The 26,927-nt window shown below is 40.6% G+C and overlaps 2 protein-coding genes across 3 annotated transcripts in view; one reads left to right on the top strand and one right to left on the bottom strand.

Annotated features, from left to right (window-relative positions):
* The window catches only part of WNT7A (Wnt family member 7A), a 121,912-nt gene that overhangs the window by 86,677 nt on the left and 8,308 nt on the right, over positions 1-26,927 (bottom strand). Inside the window, exons 3-5 of the transcript XR_005293981.2 lie at positions 24,901-25,156; positions 22,625-22,752; positions 7,140-20,113 (exon numbers count right to left, since the gene is read on the bottom strand). The gene's annotated coding sequence lies outside the window, so the exon portion shown is untranslated. Of the gene's footprint in view, positions 20,114-22,624; positions 22,753-24,900; positions 25,157-26,927 lie in introns of the transcript that reaches the window.
* Positions 1,712-26,808, top strand: FBXW12 (F-box and WD repeat domain containing 12). Of its 2 annotated transcripts, none has more exons than XM_043517965.1 (10): positions 1,712-1,959; positions 5,584-5,621; positions 7,480-7,643; positions 8,914-9,035; positions 13,185-13,394; positions 14,852-15,016; positions 17,171-17,378; positions 18,311-18,492; positions 18,577-18,704; positions 26,601-26,808. In XM_043517965.1, exons 1-10 carry the CDS (start codon positions 1,867-1,869, stop codon positions 26,806-26,808), a joined length of 1,518 nt encoding a protein of 505 aa, XP_043373900.1. In that variant the 5' UTR covers positions 1,712-1,866. The 2 variants fall into 2 exon arrangements, with proteins under 2 accessions (XP_043373900.1, XP_043373901.1); XM_043517966.1 differs by having other exon boundaries at positions 1,715-1,959; positions 7,480-7,532.

Below are 26,927 nucleotides of genomic sequence, written 5' to 3'. Positions count from 1 at the left end.
TGAAGATGTCAACAATGTAGTGCAAGTAGAGTAGAGGTGTTAGGGGACGAGAACTAAGGAAGCTGTCCAGGATTCCATCGTGCTCACTTTCTTCTTTCACTCAGTAGAGCGGTAGATCACAGTAAAACTTGTAGAAAAGCATTAAAGCAAAACTATAGCCTAAACCCATAGAAACTTTGCCCCCAGGCTTTTAGCCTTCTCCCATCATAAAAAACCCTTTCACTAGCTACCCTAACTCTTCTTGCTTGGCTCCCATCATATGTCACGGTCCCTCCTCTAGAGGAAAGAATGCTTCTCTGGTGTTTTTGGATGAGACAACACCAAGGTCATGACCATGGATGGTCATTAATTGTTCCATGGCACTTTCAGAAAGAGGGCGAGGGTGTCTTTAATCTTTGTCCTATTTCAACTCAGGTAACTGCATTCTGGCTATAGATATTCCCCCTGCCATTTCAGCTGGATCAAGGATTCACCTTCACTGCCTGCCCTAAGTAGAGACGTGATGTTATTGTATCGTAGTCAAGCTACCATGTGCCACCCTAGAAGTAGCTGCATCTCAACACTCTATCCACATATCTATTCAGGGGACACCATCCTAGGGCCTAATCACATCAGCCACACTATCAGAGGCTCGTTCACCTGCACATCTACCAATGTGATATATGCCATCATGTGCCAGCAATGCCCCTCTGCCATGTACATTGGTCAAACTGGACACTCTCCGTAAAAGAATAAATGGACACAAATCAGACGTCAAGAATTATAACATTCAAAAACCAGTTGGAGAACACTTCAATCTCTCCGGTCACTCGATTACACACCTAAAGAGTGGCTATCCTTCAACAAAAAAACTTGAGAAACAGACTCCAACGAGAGACTGCTGAATTGGAATTGATTTGCAAACTGGATACAATTAACTTAGGCTTGAATAGAGACTGGGAGTGGATGGGTCATTACACAAAGTAAAACTATTTCCCCATGTTTATTCCCCCCCCAACCCCCCCACTGTTCCTCAGACGTTCTTGTCAACTGCTGGAAATGGCCCACCTTGATTATCACTACAAAAGGTTTTTCTCCCCCCCCCGTGATGGCTCATCTTAAGTGATCACTCCCAATACAGTGTGTATGCTAACACCCATTGTTTCATGTTCGCTGTGTATATAAATCTTCCCACTGTACTTTCCACTGAATGCATCCGATGAAGTGAGCTGTAGCTCACGAAAGCTTATGCTCTAATAAATTGTTAGTCTCTGAGGTGCCCCAAGTCCTCCTGTTCTTTCTGCGAATACAGACGAACACGGCCGCTACTCTGACGCCTCTCAACACTGGGTGACCCAATCTGCTTTCACGGGGAGGGACGAGAGGACGGGGCCTTGACACAGGCTGAAGGGAGTAAAGGAGAGAAGGGGGCTGGGGGCTTAGAAAGAGGATTACAAAGGGGCCCAGACGGGTTGCAGAGCAGCGGCCGTGTGCGTCTGTATTCGCAAAAAGAACAGGAGGACTCGTGGCACCTTAGAGACTAACAAGTTTATTTGAGCATAAGCTTTCGTGAGCTACAGCTCACTGATTTGAGCCTAAGCTTTCCTGAGCCTCAGCCCACTTCAGAGGGCACGCGGGAAACGAAGTATTTAGGCCGGTGCTGAGCAGATGGGCCCCGCTCCGGGGCGCTGTGTTACGCTCCAGCAGCCCCTTGTGCCACCGGCTGGCCGCGCCCACGACCTCTTGTGGCCGGCAGGGGGCGGGCGCGCTGCGCCTGGGGCCGGGGCAAGCCCCGCCCCCAGCGGATTGCCAGGCGCGCCAGCCCCGCCCCGGAGCCGCCGCTGTAGCTGCCGGCGGACGCTGGGGGCGGAAGCGGCCGGGCGCGAGATGGGCAGCGAGCTGCTCGCGTTGGACTGCCTCGTCCACCTCTTCTCCTACCTGGAGGCACCGGCTCTGCTCCGCGCCGCGCGGGTGAACCAGGTACCCAGCCGGGGCTGGCCGCACCCGCGGCGGGGGGGGGGGCGCCTCGGCTCTGCTCCAGCGCCCGCCGCCGCGCAGGGAGATGCGGGCTCGTGTCGGTCGCACCCCGCTGGCAGGACACGGGTGGCGTCTGCCCAGCCCAGCCCTGCCCTGCCCTGCCCTGGGGGCCGCTGCACAGCCCGTGCCCCTGGGGTGGGGGGCTTCTCCCTTTCCCCAGCACGCGGCATCAGGCTGGGCGAGCCCTGGCGCTGGAGGAATGAAGGGGCCTTTGCAAGCCCATTTCCTAGCGCTCCCTGTCCCGCCAGAGCTGCCTTAGCGCTTCTCCCCACTCCCGGGGATGCCTTTTCCCACCAAAATAACACTGGTTCCTGTTCTCTCTCTCTCTCTCTCTCTCTTCCCCCCGGAGTTCCCTGCCCCTGCCCCTGCGCACACCCCGCAGGGCAATAGGGGAGCCTGCATCACAAATAAAGTACCTGCGTGGCCCTGGGGGTGTTTGTTTTGCCCTGACCTTTAGAATTTAGGGATTTGGGGCAAAAATTGGGGATTGGTCCTGCTTGGAGCAGGGGGTTGGACTAGATGATCTCCTGAGGTCCCTTCCAACCCTGGTAGTCTATGAAACCCCAGCAGAGCGGCCACGGGCACCCGCTGTAGGAGCTGTGAAATTGACAGCAGGCTGGAGCAGCGGTGCTGTCATTGAACCAAACTGTAAACCCAGTATATAAGAAAAGGAGGACTTGTGGCACCTCAGAGACTAACACATTTATTTGAGCATAAGCTTTCGTGAGCTACAGCTCACGTCATCGGATCCGATGACGTGAGCTGTAGCTCACGAAAGCTTATGCTCAAATAAATGTGTTAGTCTCTGAGGTGCCAAGTCCTCCTTTTCTTTTTGCGGATACAGACTAACGTGGCTGCTACTCTGAAACCTGTATAGAATGGAAATCGCTTAAAGCCAGGGGGTGCAGCAGCACCCTTCCCTCCCGACCAGTAGTTCCAGCACCTGCAGGCTGGAGGAGCACACACAAGTCTGGAGACAACCATCATCACTGCACACAAGTGTTCCCTTCCCACCCTTCATGACCACTGGTAATGAGCCTCTCCCTTGAGCCAGCCTTTCTTTCACCTCCATCATCACCCCACTCTGATCCCATGCTCAGGGCTGCAGCCCCAGCCTCTCTGAGATCACACCCCCATGAGCCTGCAGGTTTTCTCTTCTCTAGTCTCTGCCTGGCTGCCATGGCAGAAGAATTGCGTATAGCATGCTATCGCATCCAAACTCCCCATACTCCCTGTGCTGCATCCAAGCCATCATGGGGGAAGCAGCTGTTGCCAGAGGGGTGGGAGGGTCAGGACAGAGAATGAGGCAGGGGAGGATAAAAAATGGAGGGAAGCAACAGAAGCTGCTGCAGGATCTCTTAACCTCCCCTAGCAAACACCATCTTGTTTCTGCAATGTAGAAGCACATAGGTTCCTGCCTAGCCCCCATGCCTGCTCCTACTCTGTGGGGATGAGCAGATCTTGAGGAGGAAAATAGGGACTCGTTCATAGTGACACAAAATGTCAGGTGCTCCTGCTAGTGAGCAGAGCAGGGACCAAGTTTGGGATTGGGTGTAGAGCCATTACAGCAGCTGTATGCCAGTTGGGGATCCCATTTCGATTCTCCAGAATGACTCAAAGCAGCTAGACCAGGTGAGAAAGCTAGTCTGTTTTATTTCACACTTGACGCAAAGCTCTGCCCATCCCATGTGATCTGCAGTAATGGTTTATCAGTGATAACTGTAACCAAAAGACTGATCATCTCCACTGGAATAGAGAGGAAGCAATACCTACCAGGTAAAGGACAACACTGGGAGTCAGACAATTTGGGCTGTTTGCCTTGCTATGCATAAAACTCCTGTCTAACTTTCAATAAATTGCTTAACTGTGCGCTGAGTTCCCCATTTAATATATGGAACTCAGACTTTCCTACCTCACCGGAGAGTGGTGAGGCTAAATTCATTAATAAAGTAAAGTACTTTACGATCTTTGGCTGGAAGATTCTATAAAATGCAAATTATTAGTAGCATTATTTATTATAATGCAGTGCTTATTTTGCAAACAATTTCTAAGAACTGCTTTTACACACATGGCAGTTGGTTGGCAAACCACTGAAGCAAAGTTCAGGCGATAAAGTCTTGAGTAAACCCATCCTAGACGGAACTGGGAGCAGGGGGAGAGAACAACAATGAAAAATATCACCTTGACGTTTCAACTTCTCTGCTTTCAGGAATCCAGCTGCAGTGTGTAGTCCATCCTGCTGTTGGGAAATGCTCTTTCCAAATGAATGTTTGTCATGTGCAGTGTGTTGAGAATGCAGCTGTGCATATGCTCGCCTATATGAGCAGCCAGGATTGCATTAGACCCATCCTGCATACCTTTTAAACCTGATGTATCAAATTGGCACTTTCCTTTATATATTTGAGGCCTCGTGGAGGAACCTGACAGTACCTATGTTGAGATGTCACTCATCTTTTGAGAATCCAGTTACCATGTTTTAGGTTGGCAAGAGATCAAGACTTTGCTTTGGTTGGCCCCAGAGTGTGGAAAACTCTTTAAACAGTATATAAGGGTGGGTGAGTTGGTTTGGTTTTTCCCCGAAGGCATGTGTTTATTATGGCCACTGTTGGCCCCATATTTATAACCTCTGTTCCTCTATTTTTATCCTTGTGTCACAGATCCTCAGTCTGTTCTTTTCATCTGCAGGTGGTAATAACACATTTTAAAGTTACAATATTAACCTGCTTTTCTGTTTTAGATTGCTTTTACTGTGCTACCTTAAGTACCTAGATAGTGCAGGATGGCACTCTTTAAATAGTTATATAGCTTTTAGTATGGAGAAGTAAACAGACATACAGATAAAGCGTGTGTACACAAACACTGAAGGAAATGTCAACAAAATACAATCTTGAATAGTTATCTAGCATATTTCTGAATCGATAGTATACTCCATATTACTGTGTTCTGTATGGCTTTAATATCCTACACTAAATGTGCAGTGGGCGGTATAAATTGATTGAACTATTAACAATCCTTTAAGATCTATACACTATCTCTATATCTGATCACATACATTCAGCTTAATGGATCTTGTAAAAATGAGCTTTTACTCTCCATTTGATGTTATTTCTGCTAGTAGCAAGTTAGTTGGGTGTTCTAAGCTTAGATCTTTATTGATCTTTCACGTCACAATTATTTTCAAATTTTGGGATTAAGCCTGAACTACTTAACTAAAAAGCTTGCTAGGCCAGTCCTTGTACATACGTCCAAATTTACAAAACTTTGTTCATGATTTTAACTGCATAATTCCTATAAAAATCAATGTAAAACTATAACCAATTAATTGATTTGAAAAATCTCCCTTACTGTGATGTGCTAAACATTCAAACAAAATGTAAACTTAAAAAGAGTGATGATTCAAAGAAATGGGGGTGCATGGCAGACCTAGAAAGATTTCCTGGTCCCTTTCCCTCTCTAATGACTGGTGTTATCTTCTCTTTTCTGTCAGTCACAGTAACACTGAAAAGTCTGAAACTCAGCTTCCTTCATTCTAAAATGTCTCGTCTTTCTCCCTTCCCTTTGTAATAGGCATGGAACGAAGCCGCAGGCACAACTTCCCTATGGAGGTGAGTGCCCCTTTCAGTGAGTCCAGTCTGGGTATTGTAATAGCTGACAAGCTGCAAGGTGATCTTTTTGGGGGTAGCGTGGGCACTGCCTGGGGTTCCCTGATCAGTGTCTCACACTGGCATACTTTTATAGCCACTTGCCCGGTACTTTTGCTTTGCCTTTTTTAGTAGCCTTTGGTTCCCATTTTGGCATCTCCTTTCTTAAGAAGGTGGTCATTTGGTGTTCCTGTGGGTGGGCCCTTTCAGGGGCTTCATGGCTACCAAGTTCAAACAGAGCAGTCCTGCAAGGTGCTGAATGCCCTCACCCCCACTGACTCTGATGTGGACTGAGAGAACCCAGTCTCTCTTGGGGCATACACAGAATGAGAAACCTGGAAATACTTGTGACCCAAAAATTTAAACTACATAAAGTTGAAGAGCATACAACATGGTGGACAAAGGGCTCCCAGGCTTGATTGTAAGGCATGTATATGTGTGTGCACACTGTTTTTCAACCACCATAGTGTTTGGAATCCATTCCCTTTGGCTGATATGAAACTATAGCCACGTCATACAAATACCACTTTATTTTAATAACTTTGTTACTACTCTGCAATAAGAGCACCCCTCCAGTGCTTTGGGCACCCTGGATAATCTTTTACAAATACAGTAATGAATAAGGCAGACCCATCTGTTACCCCAGCAGCAACACAGATAACTTATAACTTAATTGGCATCCGTGTTAGCACAGCCTCAGTCTAGCCTATGACCTCACTGCTATCTTCTAACTCTTAGAGATTTTCCTTCTAAGTGAAATACATTGACAGGGCAGGGTGGGGAATAGGGTGACCAGATAGCGAGTGTGAAAAATCGAGACAGGGATGGGGGTAGTAGGCACCTATATAAGAAAAAGCCCTGAATATCGGGACTGTCCCCCTATAATATCAAGACATCTCATCACCCTAGTGGGGAAGCTTCTGCTGCCCCCAAGTGGGCTGTATCTATTCAGCAGACAAATACAGGCCTTTGGTCTACAGGCTGGCACCTTTCATTAGCATGTTTTCTTTTAAATTATTTACAAATAAATTAATAAATTCCAGAAATTAGGAAAGAACAGATCAGTTCAGGTTCCAGGAGAGTTTAGCACTATTGGCTGGGAGCGTGTTTACTATCACAGGGACATTTTCATTTTAGGTGACCATATTTTGAGCTTACAAACCTTGTTTTTGTACAGTCAGACTCTCCAAAGGTCAGGCACTCCCTTGTAGAGGTTGGGGACATCTTAGAGGAAAAACTGGTTCTCAGTCACATCTTTCCACAAGTGCCTTTATAGGGAGTAGAAATTGTGCTTTCTGGGCCTGATCCTCTGCCTAATAAAGTCAGTGGAAAAAGCACACACTGACTCAAGTGCTGCTGAATCACACCCACTCTGGGGATTGCTGTAAGTCTCTCACTGACTGTCCGTACTTCAGGAAGTTACACTTTCACTCAAACAGTTCTAGAATGCTTTCTCCCATTAATTATATGCAACCAGGTTGGTTTTTTTTTTTTAAATTTTTTAATTGCATTGAGCAAAATAGCGGAGGCACACACAACAATGTTTGTACTCTCAATCCATGATGGTGTTTCCTTATTTCCATCTCTTCATATTTCATGATGGTGACTGCAGAGTCTTGTTTTGTAACTGGGGAGGAATTCCCTTTCTCCACTGCCACATCTTAAATTCCCCAAGTAAACAACAAAATCATGCTTTTATCCATGACAAATATTTGGATGTACCTAGCTAGTGACATCCAGCAAATGTGAATAGTTAAGAAAAATGTTGCAGAATGACCATCCCCTACTTTTAACTGAATAGTGTTACCTTTATGTTTTATAGAAGGATGTGCCTAGATCGTTGGACCTTTTGCAATATTTCCAACCTGACTCCAGGCATGCAGACATGGAAACAGTACTATCTCCACCGCTCCAAACTTGAGCATGAAATGGCATCAGGCCGGCCATCAGCTGATTATATATGTAGGTCCATGAGGGGGCATAAAGGTATGTGAGAAAACGGTAAAAAGAATGGTTACTTCTGTTGTTGTAAGGTGTTTTGTACAAATGGATCCAACCCCTCATAGGATCTAGGCAGACAAATGCTTTATACATTAGCAATAAAGACTTTAGCAGCCTGCAAAATTGTTGTTCCCAGTTTGAACGTGCATTTTTTTTACATGCAAATCCCACAAATCCAAAAGCTGGAAAGTTTTACTGGTACAAAACCATGAGGAAAATCTTCAGATTCAGTTGAAGCACCTTGGAAAATTGGCCGTATGGTATGATGGGGTGTGCACATTCTCAGGAGAACAGAGCCCTGAATGTTTTAAAATTACTAGCTTTATACCGTAACATTTTGCAGAAAATGTCGTCTTCAAAGACAGTGACATAAAACCAAATAAAAATCTCATCTGTTGTTCCATCCTGCTTAAATAAATTCTCTCTTCACTGATAACTATGGCCAGATTTTTAAAGGGAGTTAAGTGCCTATCTTTATCTTTAGACACACATATACCTTGTAAAAATCTGGCCCGATATCCTCTGAGTTGCATGTCACCTTCAGTGAAGTCCAAATTAAATAGCACCCACACGTAAAAATAAGACTGGACTCTGGATTCCACACACAAATAAAAGTTGAATCTAATTTATTATATTCCCTTCAGATAGTGCAATTTACTCTTTAATTTCGTGCTAACTCAAGCCATGAAGGCATCATATTATAAAATCAACTAGAATGCAAGTTTTGGAATACATCATATTTTCAAACAGTAAGATTGTCAAGCAAAGGGTTAACAGTTTTAACTAAGGCATTTTATTACTACCCAGATGATATTCTGAAGAGTTACTTGCTGAAATAAATATTGTTTAATCACCTCATCAGCATCGGGGATAATTTATGTGATTTATTTTTCTCTCCTGCAGACACTTTTGTTGTTGTTGTTGTTGCATGAAAAGTTTTTTTTATTTTGACTGAACAGGTTTTGGATAACAGCATGGGCTACACTAATAAGTGAGTCATCACACTCACGAAAAATGGAACACTGTATCTACCGTTCCTCTGAATATTAGGAACAAACTCTAGACCGTGTTTGAAAGTGCAGAATGATAACGTGCCAGGAAACAATCCAGACCTCCCCCAATTTGTATCCCCATTCTGCTTAATGCCATTAGGCTCCTATTTAATGCTTTGCTGGATAGGTGCCTTACTGTTCCTGGTGGGCATGAAATCAGTTGACGGTCATACTGATATTTTTGTTGTATTTTATTATTGTAGGTGAAATAGTTGGTATGGCTTATCTCTCAGACAACGAGCACGTGTTTGGCGCTGGAAAGCTGAGGTCTGTGGTTTGCACTGCATCTACTGATGGCACTATCCGAGCATGGCAGGTCCAAGAGGTGAGATGCACACTCTTTAAAAGTCCAGTGTCACAATCAAGAATAGCAATACCATCATTTAAAAAACAATTATGTATCCAACTCCTCTTATACGATTTGTTGTTCTAGAATAGCTCTAAATCATCAGAAGGCAATAGTTAAAATACAGATCAGACACTGCCCATGCTTTTCAATTGAAACCGAGTGAACGATTCCAAAAATACAGAGGCCATAAGATGGCTAATATGTAAATAAGAAAGGGGGAATACAGATAACCCAGTTTTTGTTCCTAGTGTCATCTGTCTAATGTTATGCAGGGGGGAATCGTGGCATTTTTTAATGTACAAAAGAGAACACTCACTAGTTTTAGTTTTGGGGCCATACCTAGATCTTAAATCTCTTTGCCACCCACACTGCATAGTGGCCCAACCTCATCCTTCCTTTTTATTTACATAAAAAACCCCTATTATTTAATTTCCTTGGCAAGAGCTAATTCAGCTTGACTTTTAGCAATTCTCACTTTATTCCTACATTTTTCTAACTTTTACAATATACCTTTGTTTGCTGATAAGCCCCTTTTCCCATTCCCTACAAGCTCTCTGCTTCCTCCTATGAACCTTTTTTGAGGTGGCTATTCATCTAGGTGGGTCTGGAGCCTTTCCCTACAAGTTTTGCAAATTTCAGATTGTTTTTGTATAGTTGATATGAAGAAATTTCAAGCCTCTTTCATATTTAAGTCCTTGAGCTCTTCACTCCAACTGACTTAAACTAATTTCCTTACTTTCCCAAAGTCTGCCCTTTTGGAAATAAAAAAACAGAGCTGATGACATGGTTTGGATTGTCCTTCATTTAATTTAAAGTGAATCAATTTGTGATCACTCAATCCAAGATTACTTCCCATGACCTGCTCTTCTGTGATGTCTCACTACTTAATAAAATTAAGTCTAAAATTGCATCACCTCTTGTTGGTTCAGTGACTATTTGATGAAGAAAACTGTCATCTATCACATCCAGGAATAACTGGGCCTTACAAGTATTAGTAGTATTTATTCTACAATCTATATCAAGGAAGTTTAAAGTTTCCCATTATGACACAAGTCCGCAAAGTATTTCTCTAATAATACTGAAGTGATTGCTATCCATAACAGAGTCTGACTCTTCTATAGCAGACCCCTAATACTATCCCAGGAGAACCTCCTTTTACAACCCTTCCCCAATGTGATTTTGACCAAAACAGATTTTGTCTGTACTATCACTTCTTTAAGTTTACAGCTTTGTTGTTGTACAATGCTACCCCACAATCTTTACCTTTATTTTTCTCTCTCTTAACAGTACATAACCTTCAATACCTCTATTCCAGTCATGAGTGCTTTTCCACCACGTTTCTATAATTCCTATATCTGGTTTAACCTCCTGCACCAGTAGTACCAGTTCCTCCATTCTGTTGCCCAGATTCCTTGCATTGGTGTACAAGCACTTCAGTTGTTTCCCTCAGACCTCACCCAGTTTTCTAGCTTGTGATATTCCCTTATCCCTTACTATATCTTCTGTTAGCTGGTTTTCTTGCTCCATGCCTGGCTTCAGTACACTGGAGACTTCATGAGCCTCTTCCAACCTCATCTCGTAGTTTAAGCCCTTTTTAGCAGTAGTGCCAGTCTTGATCACAAAAGATTAACACCCCAGGTACTCATGTGGAGTCCATCAGTTGGAAGCGACAGAGGAGGAGAGACACCTGGGTGTATGGGTCAAGAACAGGATAACTGAGTCATCAATTTAATGTGGCTGTGAAAAAGGCAAATGCGATCCTAGGATGTATTAGGAGAGGCATTTCCAGTAGACAGAGAAACAATAATGCCATTGTACAAAGTACTAGTAACACCTCGCTTGGAGTACTGGATACAATTGTGGTCACCCACTTTCAGGAAATAGGATGATTAGGGAATGGAGGGCGTATTTTATGACAGGAGACTGGAAGAGCTTGGCTTATTTAGGCTAGCAAAAGTCTAAGAAGGGATAAGATTGTTATCTATAAATATGTTGGGGGAGGAGGGGTAAATACCAGGGAGGCAAAGAGCTATTTAAGATAAAGGACAATGTTGGCACAAGAGCAAATGAATGTAAACTGTCCATGAACAAATTCAGGCTGAAATTTAGAAGGCTTCTAACCAACAGAGGAAAGAGGTTCTAGAACACCCTCTCAATAGGAGTTGTACGAGCAAACAATTTGTTTTTAGGAGAGTCTGATGTTTCCCTGCCATTGTGGGGGCCTAGGCCACTGGTGCAGCTTGGGCCCTCCTGTTCTCTGCCTGTGGCACAGAATAGACTAGTCCTTTAGTCTCATTTTGATTGTGGGGTTTAGCATGTGGGTGTTGGATGGTTCCTTGTGGCCTTAAACTCTGACTAGAGATGCAGGCTTGTGGTCCGTAATGTTCAATATCTAATTCAAATCACAGCACAAAAAACATGGTATATTAATGAGATCAGACTTTTCTTCCCTAACTTCTCTGTCCACATTTGAGAGGAAGAGATCTGGCAGAGTATGCAAGCAATTCATATTTCTGGTATTCTGTCCTATTACTGTGAAGGTTCTTCATGCATCAAAGCTCCACTGGCTTCATTTGAATTAGATCTTAGATCAGCATTTCTAAGAGCATAAAGTATTTGCTGATGCTGCTTTTTCTGGGGGTGCGGGGGGACGGACTACACAATGTTTAGCCTGACAATCTTGCCTAAAGGTTAATGTGAAATTTTGCAATAAGATTAAAGTGCCGTATGTGTTGATTTCTACTTTTTTTTTTTTTAAGATAGTCACTGAATATTGGGCTTTAGGTTGGTGCCCCTGAAAACAGCTATTGGGGAATATTACTTTTAGAGAAACTAGACTTGTTAAATGCAATCAAAATTAAAATGGTAATATTAAGATACTCCAGGACTGCACAGTATCACGTACAGTTAGAAAATACAGCTTAAATTGAACCAGTGTCGTTTAACTGGCCAAATGTAAAGCATTCAAGATCAATTATGAGAGACAGACCCTTGTAAACATGGTTGGGGAAATGAGTGCAATAATATGGCAAACTTCTAAGTTAGCTGGTGCCAGTATTGGTAGTATTTCCCCCCTACAAACCTTTGGCATGCAGTATTACACACCTCTATTTTGCATGCCTATTAAATGGTAAATCAATGGACCATAACCAATAACATCAATCATCTGACATGCACACCCATTTTCTGACTAATTTACAACACTGTTTGTTACTGTTGAGTTCAGCCCAGGATTTCTGTGTCAGTTACAACAGGATAGAACTTGACCCATGGAAGCAAGCAGGTGCACCTCTGCTTGTATCAGTTGACCTGAACAGAATTATGCCAAAGATTAACTGGGCCACTAGAATCAATTCTTGCAAAGATGACTTGTGGAAGTGTGCTTGGTCTCAATTTAATTCTTGTGAACATTAGACCACTTCAGAAACCACCATCCATTTTGGCAGAGTGAAATGCTATTGGCAGTTCCTGCTCAGGAGACCCAGGACTTGAGTAGCAAAGGGTCCAAACTGAGATGAATCTGCATAGCAAGGTAGCAAATGTTGCTGTGTAGTCTGTCTGCATGTACATGTGGCTCTAAAATGTGCTTTTAATTCTCAATGCAGACCAGTTTGTGATGGTACCCTAAAGATGGTAGGGACAGTAAAAGAGAATAGGGGAGAAGGAAGATTTAAAAACTATTGCAGATTCTTGCTATCATGTGGGGGTGAAGGAGTGGAATTTTCCAGTCCTGTGGTCTGCAGTCATTGGGTGTGGGGAGAACAAGTGAGATTTGTGGTGCAAAGGAAACATCAGGTTATTTAAAATGATGTCATCTTTAGAAACAATTCTTGGCTGCAATTTAGGATTTTTGAAATACAATGGAGTAAGCTGAGTCATTAGTAGAATCCAGTGGGGGGAGAGAGTTCCAAAAACGAGAAAATAATGGCTATCTTGTTAAAGAAAAACTATTTCAACACCAAGACTGGAAAATACCAAGGAAAATGTTATTGAAACAGGTAATATCTTCAATGGTATATACATATGAAAACAAACAACGGGGAAAAAGGGGATGCATTATTGATAACAATTTAAAACTATTTAAAATGCCCATAAGCTGGCCCCTAACTGCATATTTTTGTTCAGGGTACACAGATATGGTCAAGTCCCTCCCAGGAAGTGCCATTTGTAAAGGTTATTACTGTCCCACAGTACAAACTAGCAATCAGCACAGACGCGTATGGAACCATTAAAGTCTGGCATGGAGAAACTGGGGAAGAGCTTGCTGCATTCTCCACATCGTCGTCCTCGTCCAGTCTGGTTACCTACTCAGTGAACAATAAGCCCTTCCTAACTGTAAGTAAACCAAGGTGACTGTAAATTAATGACCACTTGTCTAACAAGGTCAGCTACACCTAGATATGTGCTCACTTAAAATAATGAGGAATACGTGTCTGATATGGTGCATTTTAAGCATTGGGAGATAGGAATTAAAGGTGCATAAAATTTATTGAAAGAGACTTCAGGTGAAATCTTGGCCCTATTGGAATCAATGACAAAACTTCAGTTAACTTCAGTGAGGCCAGGATTTCATCCTAGGACAGTCTGTAAAGAATTAATTATTCTGCACTGGATGATCTATGATCTAGTGCTTCATCCAATCTCATTTCAAAAGTCTGCAGGGATGGAACTTTAACCACTAGACTGTGTGGATGTGTCTCTTCAAAGGGCTTTAGTTCTCACAGCCTGGAGTTCTGATATTTAGCTTCAAATTTATTATTTTACTAACTTCATTTTTTTTCTGTTGATATAGCACAGTCATGCTCCCTTGTGTTTATACACTTTGGAGACCATCATATCCCTTTCGAGTTTCTCCTTATCCACGTTATATTTAGTTCTTCTAATCTTTCCTCCAAGCCCTCTTCCTTGGACTCCCTTGAGTTTGTCTACATCTTTTTGGAACAAAGTATCTAGAACACAGGAAAATGCCACACACTAAGTGTTTATACAAATGGTTGTAATGTACATCTTCTGCCTTGCTATTACAATGGAACAAGTAGAGGCATGTGTGGTGTGGAAGTATGCCAGAGCAGGACAATAGAATTTGTGCTTATTTTGGATAGGAATAGAAAAAGGCTTTAACTATAGTTGTGTCTGTGGGGCTTATTTGGGAAGTGACTGTTTCAGCCCTCTGTGGAGTTAGTGCTGCTAGTGAGGGGATGAATACTGCACATTCCTGTATTCCTCATAACTGCTGGAAACAGGGTTAAGAGGACTGAATGTATATTATAGCAGTTCAAAATTACAGCATAGTGGCATTGTGCTACTGCAGCAGCACTTGATGGAGTGGCGGAGAATTGAATTCCCACTTCAGAGACCGGAATCAAAGACGTTGAATCATTAGGAAATCTCTCTCCACTGCCTTTTGCTTCTGCTGCTCCTGATACACAATACATAGAAGGTGTCTGATTCACCACACTACATATAAGGAGGTGGTTCATCCTGTATGCCAACTGCTGTAAGAGATTCAGGAAAGCATCTATGATGACCCCTAAAAATGGACTCCACTTTTTCTTTTTAAAAGCCTCAGTAGGAAGTTTCCTTTTCTTTTGAATGGACTATGTGAGAGACTCTGTGCTATGCACATCTTGATGTAAGATACAATTTAGTCTTCAAGCCTGGTGCTGATAGTACCACTCAAAGTTTAAATTCAGATGAGACAAAAATGCTTGATTTCATGAGCACTAAACCTTCAGATTCATATACATTCTTTTTTACAGAAGCTGGGATGTAACCATGTTTCTTTCTTATAGGCAGCTACTGCAGAAGGTGCTATCTATACGTTAGAAGTTCCTAATTTAAATCAGGTTTCATGTATTGCAGCATTTCAAAATTCTAGCATTGATTTATTACTTTGTTCACCGGACAAGCAATGGCTAGTTGCTGGATCTACTGAGAATGCAGATACATCTCCAAAGGTACAGTATGCTGTTAAACGCTCACGTAAAATTGGGAGCTGCATTTAAATATAGGGTCTCTACAACGTTTTAATATAGTCTCTTGCCTTCTTCTTGGATCTATTGGTGTATCTTACTGACTGACTCATGGACTCGGCAGCATTTATATACACTAGAACAATCTCTATCTCAAAGTAGGAAATATTTATTCTTCCTTTGTTAGAATATTTTCCTAATTAACGTAAATAATTTGCCCTTCCTGAATGAAGCACTCAATGTATTTTATCCCATAAATCTTAATGGCATTACACATAATTTATAATGCAGCTTTCTCTGTTACAAAACATTCTGCTTATAATGCAACAGACTGAATTTGAATATCTAAAATGTTGCATTTTATATTTTTGGTGGTGCAAGTAGAGGCTATGTAGCAATTTTCCATATCTGCTAATAACTAATGTGAAAATTTGAAAAATAAAAATACCATAGAACCTTTGCTGGAAGAGTAAACAAATAACTTGTTTTCAGTGTTGGGCATCTGACACACCTAGTGGTTACTGTCAAGCTCTTGATCTTTACAGAATGAGAAATCTTACAACTGAATTTCCTTGCTAACGGCTAGGTTCAGCTAAATTCCAGCAAGACACTTTTTTCATCGGAAGTTGTTGATTTGTCAAAACCTAAATGGTTTTTTTGGAGAGGGGTAGATTTTGACAAATTTATATTGGACTCCTGCCTGGTTTTCTGCCAGCGGGCCTATGTGGACTTCCCTGGATTCAGGACCCCATATCTTCCAGGCCAGTTACTTCCCTCCATTGCCCAACTTCTGAGAGTCCTAGCTGCAACAGGAGCTTGTGAATCAACGCTCCCAGTCAGTTCACCAGGTAGGCTACAGAGGACCCAAGAACTCTGGCAGATGCAGACAAACTGACCATTATTTTCAGTTTCACTGCTGCCCACCACTAAATAGCAGCTGTGAAACTGACAAGATGCGTAACTTGACCAGAGTCTGGCCAATTTCACAACTGCTATTCAGTGATGGGCAGCGAGACAATCATTACTTTCATTAGCAACTGTCAGGGTTTCTGGTGTCCCCATCTCCACTGCAGCCTACTAGATGGGCAGCCAGGGATCCCAGAGAGCACATTTCATTTTGGAAACACCATCTTTCAGTGTTTCTGAAACAAAATCATGTGGGATTTCAGTTCTGTGAAAATTTGAGGCTTTGGCATTTTTGTCCCAATTCCGGATACATTTTTGCAGAAAATGTTTCCCAACCAGCTTTGAACTCACCCTAGATTCGTATTTGTGTAAGAGATATTCTACCATAAATTAGATAACTTGAGCAACAACCAATTTTCAACCACCCTTGATAGGTCAGATTATGTTTTAGAATGGACACTGAAAAGTTTACTAGAAACACCTCACAAAATAATAAACCAAGCCACAAGTCATTTGTGATCCTCTTTGTACAAAAAGTACCACTTTCAGCAGTACTCTGCTAGCATCCAACACTCCCTATACCCTTTCCACATGCACATTTTAGCACAACTGCCTCTTGGACAAAAGGAAAGTGGACTGGAATAGCAGAGAATGCTGTCATTAAACATTCAGATACACTGGCAGAGCTGTGTAAGGAATACAGCTCAGTCTGTGGGCAGCTGTATGGTACTGGGCTAAATGGACCTAAGTTGCACAACTCCAGCTATGTGAATAATGTAGCTGGAGTCGACGTACCTTAGATCGACTTACTGCAGTGTCTACACTGCACTTGGTCGACGGGAGAAACTCTCTCATCGACTTACCTTACGCTTCTGGTTCCAGTGGAGTCTACGGGAGAGCGGTCAATTTAGCGGGTTTTCACTAGATCTGCTAAATGGATCCTTGGTTGATCGATCACTGTCTGTCGATCCCCCTGCTAAGTGGAGACAGGCTCTAAGGCTCAGCTATGCCAGGTCCTATCCCATATTTTCACAAGCACCAAACTCGCACTTTTCATTAAGACAGTGATGACTTTCAATAAACCATTGAAAGATAAACTTCAATAAATCTGATTTAGCAAAAAGCTTTTCTTTATGGAAAAAATCCTTAGCAAGAATTATGAAGACTTTAAGGTTTTTTCATAGGTGGCACTGCAGATTGAATAGTATATTTCTTTGTTTTTCCCTACACCAGATATTTTATACAGATTGCTTGATTAACCCAGGGGATGAACCACCCATATCTAGTTCTCTGCCTGTCAACAATTGTGCTGTAGTCTGCTGGTTACCAAAAGCACCAGCAAGAATAGCAGTAATGCACCAAGATCGCATGTCAGTTCGAAGGAACATCACAGTCTTTGATCTAGCTGTCAAAAAGTCTAAATGTAAAACAGAAGTTCTAGGTATGTTTTGATAACTATTGCCTATAAACACCTCATAGCAGAGAAATAATTTTATTCCATTTGTGGTTTTGTTTTTTTAATAGTAGACACCTGTGATTACTGATAGTTCAGGATACAAAACTCTTTCCAAGTTCTATTTTTCTATACTTGGTCTCTCAAGATTTTTTTTTTAATGTGGGTAAAATCCATTGTTACTTATTATAGGAGACTGGAAAAAATAAGTTGCATTTGTTGCAGCTGTTCTTCAGGAACTACGTTAATTGGCTTCTGCTTGCAGTTTGAGGTGTTTGAAATTGATCTGTAAAGCTGTACATAGCTTGTGTCCTTACTGAAGCCAACAATTTCCCTATGTACTGTCCCAGCACACAGACACGTATCTAGGACTACTCAACTCTGGAAACAATCACTACCACTGCTCCAAGAGAGCCAGCTGACCATTGGGGTACAGTGGCAGGCCCCCCTTTGTTCTCAAGAAGTTACTTAAGGAGTAGAGAGATGTTTTTCCCCCCCTGTATCCCTTGCAGAATACAAAAGGATAAGAGGATAAATTAAAATATGCACACATAGTCCCTGGTGGCTAGAAAGTTATTTCCAAAGTTAAGGGACCCTCATCGAGAACACAAAGCTTGCAACCCCTTATGTAAAAACAGGGCTCCTTATCAACTGCTTCTCCTGACTGACAATGTAGCTGTATCACAAAGAGAGGGAGACCTATTATGGGATGGTAGAGGTAGATCATGGAAAAGAACATTGATATCATGCTCATAGTAAGCAGGCCCAAGCTGTCTGGCCCCCAGAGAAGGGGTTTCTTTTTAAAAATAGATATATATATCTAAACTTTATACTGCAGATTTTAATAGAAGTGATTTTAGAGTTGAAATATAATCTTGAGAGTATGGGTGTTTACAAGTACTGTATTTTCTTTATAAAAGCTCAACAGGTTGCAAGTTTCACATTACCACAAAGCACTTGGACCACAGCAATTCTCATGGAAGGGCACGGAACAGAAACAATTCTTCTAGGATGTGGATCAAACTTGAAACTATATTCAATTTTTGGGACTCAATTAGAAGCTTTTCAGCATCACAACAATACAATCACTTCAATATGGGTGGTATGTGCCTCAATGATTTAGTACTAATTTTTTTTTGCATTGTTTACTGTACTTTAACTACAGTATTTTATTTTAAATTGGAAGGATTCTTTTCGTGTTGTCACATCATCTTTGGATCTCTCACTCCGTGTGTACACATGGAAAAAAGTAAACAAAATCTCTTCGCTGACGAGTCGCTATTACTTACTAGGGGGAACCCACAGATGGTCACGGTAAGAAAGCTGAAGTGGTAATTGGAAAAAGCTAGCAAGTTGTGATATAAATCAAGCCTTTGTTTAGTATATGATTAATTTGCTTCCACTTACAAAAACATGTGGATAACTCAATACATTGAAAGCTGAACTGAGATTGCTAATCGACACAGGGCAGATTTTCTTTGGAGAAGACAGCAACAGTGACAAAAAAAACAAACAAAACTTAAATGACCTTTTCAGGAATAAATTACCCCGCTGTTTAAACAACTGTGGAAGATACATGACCTTCAGCCATTCAGGCCTTTTTATATGTAAAAAATTTCTAGTGAACTGAGCATGTGTTTTTTGTATTTTGCATAGTATTCTTTTGTATAAAGTCAATTTCTGCTGTAAATCAGTTAGTTACACCTTTTTATTTTTCAGTAAGTTGGGTCTGCTGCAGCGTAATAGAGTTTAAACTCCAGGAAGAGCTTATGCAACATACTGCTAAGGCAATATTCAGACTCTCCTCCTGCCACATTCTGAAAGTTTAGGGTGCCTAAGTGCTTTGGGCTGCTAGATTAAAGTAGTATGGATGTAATGTGTTTAAACTTTAAATTGTAGAACTAGCTCCCTGTTAAAAGGCTTTTGTTTTAACTTGTTCTGTTCACAATTTTTCCACAACAGGGGCTTTACAGCTGTGGCATGTGACAACATCAGCATCGTAGGTGTGGTAGCTGAAAGTGACGAAACAAGTATTTTAAGAGCATATTCCTTTAACCTGTAAAAGGAGAAACATTTAATAATCCTTCATTTTAGCTGCAGTTGTTGCTTAGCTAGAGCTGTTCCCTTTGAGCAATATATAGTGATAAGCTTTGTGAACACCTCCATTTGAATAGAAGAGATGCTGATGAGCACCATGAAGCTAGGTCCCCTCAATCAAAAGCTATCAGTTGTGGGATGAAGTAAAAGCCTGTGTGGTATCCATAAAAATAATGCTACCACCACCTACCATATATACTGAAGTTTAACAACAATGTTCAAAGATCATACCTAAGCTGTACTTCATCTAGTGGAATAAAAATATTCCTTTAAAATACACTAATTTATAATTATAGCCTTTGGAAAGTGAAGTAAGTTTGTTGAGGTACTGCATTCTATTATGAAAATTTAGGTACTCTTACCCTAAATAAAGAGTCATACAACAGTTTAAGATTTATTGGCTCTGCAACAGAAAGTACAGTTAGGCACAAGGAAAATACTCATTACATGCTTAAAGTAGAGGAAGGAAACAATTCTTGAACCTGGTCCTGTCAATAGCGTGGTTCAGTGCAACAGCTCCTGGCATGATCCAGAAGATGTACAATACTGTGTAAGCTTCTTTAAAAAGTACTGAAATACATACTGACTACCCCTAAGTAACACAGCAGGGGACATCTTTTCCACACCTGCAAGATTTAGACCAATATGAAGTCTTGAAAAAAAGTACATAATATTCTGCTATACATTTATATTGCCATGGTGTAATCATGAAACAGTTAGTTCTTTCACACATCTACAGGAAAGGACCCCTATACTTCCTTCCATTGCTTGTGATTCATTCAACATTTGTTTTTAAGCTGGCTGCAAGTTTTCCCTTTAATCATGGATATATGGGATATTTTTAACATCTAAAATGGTTAAGAGTTTTAAAGCTTGCTTTTTACTCTTATAGAAAATTTGAGTTATTAGGAACCTGAAACTTTCATAAGCATTGAGTACTTATTTGAAGTGAGGGATGTACCTCTTCTCTTAATTAAAAAAAAAAATCACTTGACTATACCTTAACACTCTCATTCAGTGCTAGAAAAATCTTAGCAGGAAGGGGAGAGACTCTACCATATCACATCCCTCACTTTTACTGAAAGAGCAAATAGTGTGTTCGGTTTGTCCTCAAAAGCAACACTACACTGCTGCAACCTTAAGGTTAGTACTGTACATGGGTTGTCTGAGTCTGTTGCTGCCACACTTACTGTCATTAAAACTTAATAGGATCAAATATGTTTAGCTTATACCAGTTTTTTCTTCACATATCAAAGCTGCAGAAGTTTAGACTGAGCCAAAATGGTCCTGTTGTAATAATAAAGCCCTAAGAAAGGCAGCAGGTTGTATAGTTAACTCCTTGTGAGCAAAATCCCTGCCCTAGAACTATGCAACCTACTACCTCTTCCTAGGAGCCCACTGTTTCTTCTGCAGTTCTTCTATTTAGCAGCTGCACTGTGAAATCAGCTGTTAATTTTTATTGCAGTTTCTTTTGACTGGTTTCAGACACACATACTCTGACATTTTACATTCATTTATATTTCCAGATAACTTCAGCTTTATTTCACTATATTTGGTAGCAAGTCAGGAATGGTGGATCAGTTACAGAAGTTGTCTCTAGACTAAAAACCTTGGTGACTGATTACTGCTTCAGATTCACCTTAATTAAGCCCACTACCACTTGTTCAGTCAGAACAGCCCCATAAATTACCAGGTAGCTCCTTCTCCCACGCAATAAACCAGTCAGGATTTAAATGTTTTAGGCCATGGAAGAACAAGTTTGAGTCTATGCCGTTTAAAAAATAAAAACGTTACCCAATGAATCTGACTTGGTTAAGAAAACCTTGTGGGGCTCATAACCCGCCAGGATGGTTAAAACAGGCATCATAGCCATCCTACACTCTGATGGGGGTTACCCTCCCATTTAGTTAGGTGCAAAGAAAAAGTGAAGAACCACTAACTGAATCTCACTCCCTAGCCTTGGGGTGAGGGAGAAGAAGTGGAGAGAGACAGTGAAGTGTTTACACAAGATAGAGAATGACTTCAGCAGTACTCCCAAATCAGTTTACTGGCTACTTGGGCTACGGCTACATGCTATCAGGGCACCCATGAATTTCAAAACGTGTGTGACTGTCTGACCACTTTAAGTCAAGATTAGTAATGCAACAGAACACATTTGAAAGACCATTTGTATATAAAATCAGCAACACATCACTCACCTTTGAAAAAAATTCAGCACAGTAGCCAAATGCAATGTTAGGGTGTGCCACATTAGCATTTAGAGCTATAAATCCAGCCACTCAATCACCTGAAAGTCCACTCACCAACTGTAAACTCAGGATGCTCAACTAGCATGCAAAGGAACTGCAGATTTTTTTTACTCCTTGGGGAAGGCAATAGATTGTATAGTTATCTCCTGAACAGGGTAAAATAACTACCCTACAACTATACAATCTACTACCTCACTCCAATAGAGAAATTTGTACTTAACAGTCCTAGTTTCAGGAAATATAGCTTAGCTGCACAGCTATTCAACTTTGAACAAGTTGTATCTTATGGCACTAATTACCACTACTAGTATTTTGCTTAATTAGAAATGCAACAGCTTTGGTTTTTAAATTACCCCATGCAATATACAGTTAGGAAGAAATCTATTCTTCCATATCCGTGTTTCTCCCCTAAAGAGAATTTAAAAAAAAAAAAAAAAATCTAAACTTGAAAATCAGAATGGTAAAGAAACTGATTTTCCTGGGATAAATAAATCCAGACATACATATCAACTCTGCTATGCTACAGAAATGTATTTCCTCTGCCCACAAGCCCTTTGACCTAGAGAAGGTCTGAAGAACTGGACAATAAGCTTTAAAGCGAAAGATCTGACATTGCTGATTTTCTGCTGCTTTAGGAAAGACAGTAGATTGTATAGTTATCTCCCAGTTGTGGGTATGACCCTAAAACTATACAACCTACTACCTCATCCCACAGTGCAGGCATCTTCTTAGTTCAGATGTAGAGGGAATGTTGTTTTACTAAAAGACAAGTTAGCTACAAGACAGCATCTATATTATACATAACAGTTTACCAGAGAGAAAGCTTCCCCATGCAACAAGTTACTTAGAAAGATTTTGATCTCAGACTTTTTTAAAAATTATACCAACCATTAGGGGCTCTCAAGACTTCTCCTCTGGATAGACAGCAAGATGCAGAGCAAGAAAGATATCTAAAACTCAATTTTCTTTTAAAAATGGGTTAATTACAATCTTCTTCCATAGATGTAATCTCAAATCTGAAAGTAGAACAAAGGCAGTATCAGAAATCTTACATGCAGACCTACATCACTTATTCCTCTTATTAAATTATAAGAACAGTGAAACCTAAATACCATGGCTTTCTTCAGCCAATTTTCCAAGTTGTACCAGTGTAAGGGCTTAATGCCTATAATCTAGACCAAATACAAAATGTAATACCATGAACTACCAGTGTTTTAAACTGATTTAGTGTATAGCAGTTAAATGCTAACTTTAAATCTAACAGTATAAAAGTGCTACTTCACAGTATTTCAGTCAGCAAATTGTTACCGCAGATCTTAGATTAAGTTCTTGGGGGCAGAGACTACCTTTATGTACAGCATGCCGCACAATACTGCTTTGATCCTGATTGGGCCCCTCTAGGCTCTACAATATGAATTCAACTTGTTTCTCCAAAAGCAACTTAAAATGTACTTAACTTTTAAAAAAAGATAAAGATGTACTAATTCAGTCAAATGTAAATTTAAAGCCAGTTTCCACACTAGCACTTCCGTTGACTATGATCCTGAACAAGTTGGGGGGGGGGGGGGGGGAGGAAGAGAGACACGGACGGACCTAAATCAAAGCGTGAGCCAGGCAGATATGTATGATTTAGAATTCACTGCTTGGCAAAGGTAGCTTGAAAACAGGGAATGGGGGATGAAAGCTGATTTATATTTGGAAAAATAATTAACAGCCTGAAATAAGTATTTAGCAGTGAAGCTTTCTAAACAGTTCAAATACTATACATTTATTAGATTTTCTTCACAATTCTAATTAAGATTCTCAGATAAGTCTTCAAACAAAGCCTTAATAGAAGGGGTCCCAAGAGTTAATGTCCTTGCCAAAAAAAATACAACCAGTGATCCAGTGCATTTACACACAAACAGATGACATTCCTCCATGAACAGCAAACAAAAGCAAAAAATGTTTCCAAAATTCTTCAATTCTGTACCTTAATTTGCACAAATATTGCCAATGAATTTTAGTGGATTGCTTTTAAGATTCTGCCATGGATTAGCATAAACCCCAGACCTCCTTTTATGAACCTTATGCCTATCATAATTTAATTTTTTGTAAGTATTTCATTGCACAGATGGGCATAAACTGTTGGTCCTAATTCCCAAAACAGAAATAAATTTGAACAGTAGCATTGGAACAAGATCATAAGCTATTATGCAGATTTGGCACAACCTTGTTTAGATTAGCTCAGGGTAGGCGAAGATCCTGGAGTCAGATGTGAAATAAAAAAATATGTGCAGAAAGAATCTTTACATGAGATTTTTTGCTTTCTAGTGAAAACTCGCATGAAAAAGCAGAGAGCTGTGCAAAGGTAACTCGTATCCAAGACACAGAGTCTGCTGATGCCTTCTCCGTGAAGTGAGGTGAACCACGTCAGATTAAGCCAAACAGGCATAGCCCAAAGCTGTCCCTCTATCACTCACTGAGACAGTGAATCCAGTGGGTTTAATGAAATCCAAGATGCATAACAAATTTGCAAAATCACAGGTCTAAATTTCTACACTACACCCTTAAAATCCAAAGCTATTTATAGTTTTAAATGCTTCTAAAATTGTCCGTAACAAGTGTTTACGTGGCAGCAACATAGCATACCAAAAACAAAAGTATAAGACAGTAAAACTGCATTACTGGAAGCCCATTGCTCTAACTCTCATACATAAAGTAGATGCTTTTTGGAAATTTATATTGTAAACGTTGTTGAAACCAGTGTGGCTTTTTCATAATTTTGAATTACAGAAGACAAGACAACATATTGGAAACCATAAAAAACATGCAAGGCTCTGCCTTAGTTTTACTTCTGAAGGTACAAAATTCCCATATTAACTTCTTACAAGAAATTGGGAGGCTGCAAGTCATTTCCCCTCTCCATCACCTCTTCCATCACTAGATTAGCTTGCTGTTCCTCAATATACAAGTGCCTGTAGTTGCTTTCAACTCAATGAAAGAAAAACATTTCCCCCATACAAGCACTTTTTGATATTAAGTTTAAGATCAGACAAAACCATACCTGAACAAGAATGTAATGAAAGTAAACTCTACTAACCCTGTTTTATCTTTCTAATATAGTACTTTTATAGTGCAGTCTGTCCTAGGGTCGTAAAACACTTTAATGAAATCTCAAATACCAGCATGAGTACGTTCAGTCCTCATTTTACCAATGAAGAAGATGCCATTGGTCATCATACAGCACGCCAGAGTGGGAAGCAGACTCGGTGCGACTCCAGGTCTTATAGTCCGTCCATCAGATTATGCTTCAAGATAATGGCTGTTGATTACATGCTGCAATAACTGGTCACAGACAGATGGTCGGTCTACCACCACTCGTTTTCTTCACTGTTTCGAGCTATAAATTGAATCCAACATCTCAGTGCTCACTTCCATCTGAATGGAAAAAAACATCCTATGTTTGTTACATTATCCAGTTGTGAAAATAAATACGCACCACTCAAGATACTGAAGTCAAGTCCATTTTTTCAAAATGATTGTAAATAGGTTTCAGCAGCCTTTAAATCTTAATAAAGTTTATTTTTAATGAAAAAACCTGTCTTTTGGACTCTAATTTATAAACAGGTATCTGAAGTTATTTAAAGGTTTTCTGTTTTCTAGAAGCCCAGCACCTTTTAATCCTCTGATGGGTGAAGTTGTGGATTAATTCTCAGTTTTTATTCCAAAAAAGTTTCTATAAATTCCAATTTCTTTTTTCTAGGGAGAAACTTAGAATTTACTGTTCCTGACTGGAACTATTGTGGTATTTTTATAGAGCAGTGCAATATAGAATTGATGACTTCCTCTTCCCTGAACTAGATGAAAGAATTAAATAGAGAATTTTTGTATTTTGGAAGTTTAGCAAACATAACTTCCAGAAAATGACAAACCACATTTTAAAGTATATCTCACAAGTTTTATGGCAGATGTCTTTATGAAATGCAAGCAGACTAAGAACACACTGGAACAAAATTAAAGTTCTAAAAAAAGAATAATCAGGTGTTTGGACTTTCAATTTGTATTTTTACAGTGAGTGGTTACCTCAGCTTGAGATGCACAAGTAGTAAATACCTACAGTACAAGCAGTCACACCTGTAAGTTTTGCATTCTACAGTCAACTAGTGATTGTCACATTTAGTTATAGTACATTTTAAATTCACTGAAATAAAGTGAAATGCAAGTTCCACAGGTCTTAATCTTCAACACAGAAGTGAAGTATGGTACTGTACTGAATAAGCAAGATAAATTGATTCATTTATATTTTCATATAGGACCAACAGGGTGCAAAGGGCAAGTTTACTGCACATAACTCCCACTGGAGCAGAGTAGTCTGTGGTCACCAGGTGCTGCTTCTCCCCTGCATACAACTTCACCAGGTTGTGATCCAAGTCAATCTACTAAAGTCCCAGACCTCCCCATTCCAGCTGCAGTAGTCAGCAGAAGTGAATTCAGGGCATCCTAGTCTCCACCAGACCAGCAGGATTCCCTCTAGAGAACAGAGGTCTAAATTTCCAATCTGGGCTTTAATTTCAGTCCCAAATCTCCTGTAGAGAAGCAACAGCTCTACAGTACATTAAAACCTCAGAGCTAATCACCAGAATTATGAACTGACCAGTCACCCACACCCCTCATTTCCACACTTCTGGTTCCAATCAGGCAGCGGGGGGGGGGAAGCAAATACAATGCAGTACACTGTGTTAAAATGTAAACAACTAAAAAATAAAAGGGAAAACAGCATTTTTCTTCTGCATGGTAAAGTTTCAAAGCAGTATTAAGTCAATGTTCAGTTGTAAGCTTGAAAAAACAACCCTAATGTTTTGTTCCTTTACTAACATTTCAGAGTGATGAACAACCTCCATTCCCGAGGTGTTCATAGCTACAGTAGAACCCGAGCTGGGCTACCTACAAATCCAGCCTCTCTTCCCAATGCCACTGGGACTCATTTGCACACCAGGTCCCACCTGACTACCTTCAGATTGCTTGTTTTTATTGGGTCTTTTTTTATTTTTTTAAACTTGATAATCATTCTGCAACTATTTTTCCACTGAGGTTTCAGAATGCATTTAAAATTCTAATATACTGACTAACCTTATGAGGGGAATTGTTCCGTTTCATTATGAGACTTGCTAAAAATGTGTAGGCTTAAGTTTTAAAAAGATGAATTATA

This window comes from Dermochelys coriacea, chromosome 7 (assembly GCF_009764565.3).
Source record: "Dermochelys coriacea isolate rDerCor1 chromosome 7, rDerCor1.pri.v4, whole genome shotgun sequence".
NCBI classification, from domain to species: Eukaryota; Metazoa; Chordata; order Testudines; family Dermochelyidae; genus Dermochelys; species Dermochelys coriacea.
This window is presented reverse-complemented; position numbering and strand designations above follow the sequence as displayed.